Source organism: Hemibagrus wyckioides, linkage group LG21 (genome assembly GCF_019097595.1).
Source record: "Hemibagrus wyckioides isolate EC202008001 linkage group LG21, SWU_Hwy_1.0, whole genome shotgun sequence".
NCBI lineage: Eukaryota > Metazoa > Chordata > Actinopteri > Siluriformes > Bagridae > Hemibagrus > Hemibagrus wyckioides.
This window is the reverse complement of record NC_080730.1, coordinates 272,296-277,295: the sequence shown is the minus strand read 5'-3', so window position 1 is coordinate 277,295 and position 5,000 is coordinate 272,296. Positions and strand designations below refer to the sequence as shown.

Below are 5,000 nucleotides of genomic sequence, written 5' to 3'. Positions count from 1 at the left end.
TTGCTGTCACGGGCTGACAGATGAAATGGCAGATCTGTGATGGTGTGAAAGTCCCCAAGTGTCTCTGTCCATGGCTGTCTCCTGGTCACAGGCTGTCCACACAGGTCCATCCACAGCATCAGTGGGCACCATCAAGTGACAAGACTCTGACTAGGGGTAGGGCAGTGGTCACACTGGAAACTGGCAAACACTGGGAGCTCAGGAGTGGGGTGTATAGCTCCACAGAGAGAGAAAGAGAGAGAAAGAGAAAGATATTAAGTTTGATTCTGATCATGTGATCATGTGCACAACGCAGATTATGTGTAAAACACACACACACACAACTCAACTGACAGACTGATAGAGACCTGCAGTCTGATGAAGTGTGTGTGTGTGTGTGTGTTTCAGGGTGTGGTCCTGGGCTGTTTCTTTGGTCCTGCAGCTCTGTATATCTGGGCAGTGGGGATTCTGGCAGCAGGTCAGAGCTCCACCATGACGGGGACGTACTCTGGCCAGTTTGTCATGGAGGTCAGCTATTACACTACACACACTATACACACACACTACACACACACACATACATACTACACACATTTGCACACACTAGACACACACACACACACTAACACACATGCACTAAACACTGTACACACCCATACTACACACATACACACACTACATATACACATACTACACATACTACATACACACTGCACACACTACACGCACACACTACACACCCATACTACACACATACACACACTACATATACACATACTACACACACACTGCACACACTATACACACACTACAAACACACTATACACATATACATACTACACACATATACACACACGTATACACACACTACACACATATACATACTACACACATACTACACATATACACATACCACACACACACACACACTACCAGTGAAAAGTTTGGACACCTTCTAATCCCATGGTCTTTCCTGATGTTTATTTCTTTCTACATTGTAAAACAATGCTGAAGGCGGCCGAAATCCACAATAATGTCCTTTGAACAGTTGATATTGAGATATGTCTGCTACTGATGCTCTGTAAAGCCTTCATAACGCCTCTAATCTGAGGCGCTGTTAATTGGTGATTTCTGAGGCTGGTCACTCTAAATGAACTTCTCCTCTGCAGCAGAGGTCAGTTTTGGTCTTGCTTTACTGGGATGGTCTTCATGTGAGACAGTTTCATCATGGGGCTTGATGGGTTTTGCAAATGCACTTGACAATACTGTTCTTACAAGAACTATTCCAGAACACCTGACCTTCGTGTCTTAAAATAACAACTGACTGGTTTTTGTTGTCATTACATATGGATTACTGAAGTCCATGTGTGTTATTTCATAGTTCTGAAATCTCCAGGATTGTTCTAGAATGTAGAAAATAAATCCCTGAACAAAAAACATTGAATTAAAAGGTGTGTCCAAACTTTTGACTGGTAGTGTACATGCACTACACACACATATGCACACACTACACACATACTACACTACACATACTGCACATACCACACACATACTACACTACACACATACTACACTACACATACTGCACATACCACACACATACTACACTACACACATACTACACTACACACATACTGCACATACCACACACATACTACACTACACACATACTACACTACACACATACTGCACATACCACACACATACTACACTACACACATACTACACTACACATACTGCACATACCACACACATACTACACTACACACATACTACACTACACATACTGCACATACCACACACATACTACACTACACACATACTACACTACACATACTGCACATACCACACACATACTACACTACACACATACTACACTACACATACTGCACATACCACACACATACTACACTACACACATACTACACTACACACATACTGCACATACCACACACATACTACACTACACACATACTACACTACACACATACTGCACATACCACACACATACTACACTACACACATACTACACTACACATACTGCACATACCACACACATACTACACTACACACATACTACACTACACATACTGCACATACCACACACATACTACACTACACACATACTGCACATACCACACACATACTACACTACACACATACTACACTACACATACTGCACATACCACACACATACTACACTACACGCATACTACACTACACATACTGCACATACCACACACATACTACACTACACACATACTACACTACACATACTGCACATACCACACACATACTACACTACACACATACTACACTACACATACTGCACATACCACACACATACTACACTACACACATACTACACTACACATACTGCACATACCACACACATACTACACTACACACATACTACACTACACATACTGCACATACCACACACATACTACACTACACACATACTACACTACACATACTGCACATACCACACACATACTACACTACACACATACTACACTACACATACTGCACATACCACACACATACTACACACATACTACACTACACATACTGCACATACCACACACATACTACACTACACATACTGCACATACCACACACATACTACACTACACACATACTACACTACACATACTGCACATACCACACACATACTACACTACACATACTGCACATACCACACACATACTACACTACACACATACTACACTACACATACTGCACATACCACACACATACTACACTACACGCATACTACACTACACATACTGCACATACCACACACATACTACACTACACACATACTACACTACACATACTGCACATACCACACACATACTACACTACACACATACTACACTACACATACTGCACATACCACACACATACTACACACATACTACACTACACATACTGCACATACCACACACATACTACACTACACATACTGCACATACCACACACATACTACACTACACACATACTACACTACACATACTGCACATACCACACACATACTACACTACACACATACTACACTACACATACTGCACATACCAAACACATACTACACTACACACATACTACACTACACACATACTGCACATACCACACACATACTACACTACACACATACTACACTACACATACTGCACATACCACACACATACTACACTACACACATACTACACTACACATACTGCACATACCACACACATACTACACTACACGCATACTACACTACACATACTGCACATACCACACACATACTACACTACACACATACTACACTACACATACTGCACATACCACACACATACTACACTACACATACTGCACATACCACACACATACTACACTACACACATACTACACTACACATACTGCACATACCAAACACATACTACACTACACACATACTACACTACACACATACTGCACATACCACACACATACTACACTACACACATACTACACTACACATACTGCACATACCACACACATACTACACTACACACATACTACACTACACATACTGCACATACCACACACATACTACACTACACGCATACTACACTACACATACTGCACATACCACACACATACTACACTACACACATACTACACTACACATACTGCACATACCACACACATACTACACTACACACATACTACACTACACATACTGCACATACCACACACATACTACACTACACATACTGCACATACCACACACATACTACACTACACGCATACTACACTACACATACTGCACATACCACACACATACTACACTACACACATACTACACTACACATACTGCACATACCACACACATACTACACTACACACATACTACACTACACATACTGCACATACCACACACATACTACACACATACTACACTACACATACTGCACATACCACACACATACTACACTACACATACTGCACATACCACACACATACTACACTACTGAAGATCTGCCTTTAGTGCCTGTGTTGGATTACCTGTTTGCAGTGGTGGGCCGTGCGTTTCACACCTATTAATCCACCTCTATTCCATCATTATGACGCCACGGCAATAGATAAATCGTTTTATCTATTACGTATTCAATCGTTAAATAGCAAAGTGAAAAAGAAATTAGTCTACAGTATTTCACACCTCACAAGGAATAGTCCATTTTATTAAAGTCCGCCTTGAAAATGTATTTGTAAGGACGTCTGTGACCAAATCAATTTCTTCTCCTCTGTCGGCCATTGTGAGTTAAAATATATATTTTATTTAGTTTGTGCGGTTCGCTGCCTCTGACTATTCCAATTATCCAAACAAAGGACGGGAAATAGCTGACGTAATTGTTTGCCTGCTAGATGGCCCCCAGTGACGCCAACTCCAAATCTGATTGGTTAATGGAACAGTTTCATTGCCACTTATTTTAAGCTCCGGGCGCCTGCATTACTGTTTCTGAAGGCCTTAAGGCAGATTTCTTTCACCCTGGAAACACATGATGTCAGCCACTAGCTGAAATATGATTGGATAAATACTCTTGAGCTCCTGCAACTACGGTTCCACCTGTCGGATCTGTCACCGACTTTACAATTTCACTTGGACATCGTCCGTCACTGTCGTCGGAAATACATCCACCGTGAGTCCCGTAGGAGTTTTCACCATGATGACTCCAAGACTATAAAATCTTTCTGGTCTTCAATTTGTCACCCTTTAAGAAACACTGGTCGGGAAGTTAACCGCTGTGTTTTAGCTAGCCTAGCCAGGTCAGCTAATGACACTGTCAAACTCAACAAAACCAATATCAACTTTGGCCTATTCAACATCTACTCACTTACGAACAAGGGTCATCTTGTGCAAGATCTCCTGATGGACCGTAAACTTGATGTTTTGTGTTTGACTGAAACTTGGCAACAGCCTAATGACTTTTCACAACTGAATGAATCTACTCCTCATGGGTTTGTTTACATCTGTCAGCCCCGTCCATCCGGAA

The 5,000-nt window shown here is 41.5% G+C and overlaps 1 protein-coding gene across 1 annotated transcript in view; it reads left to right on the top strand.

Moving 5' to 3' along the window:
- slc11a2 (solute carrier family 11 member 2) overlaps positions 1-5,000 on the top strand; it is a 43,240-nt gene that overhangs the window by 26,670 nt on the left and 11,570 nt on the right. The window contains exon 12 of the mRNA XM_058373410.1: positions 388-507. Coding sequence (XP_058229393.1) covers positions 388-507 — 120 coding nt within the window. The remainder of the gene's footprint in view (positions 1-387; positions 508-5,000) is intronic.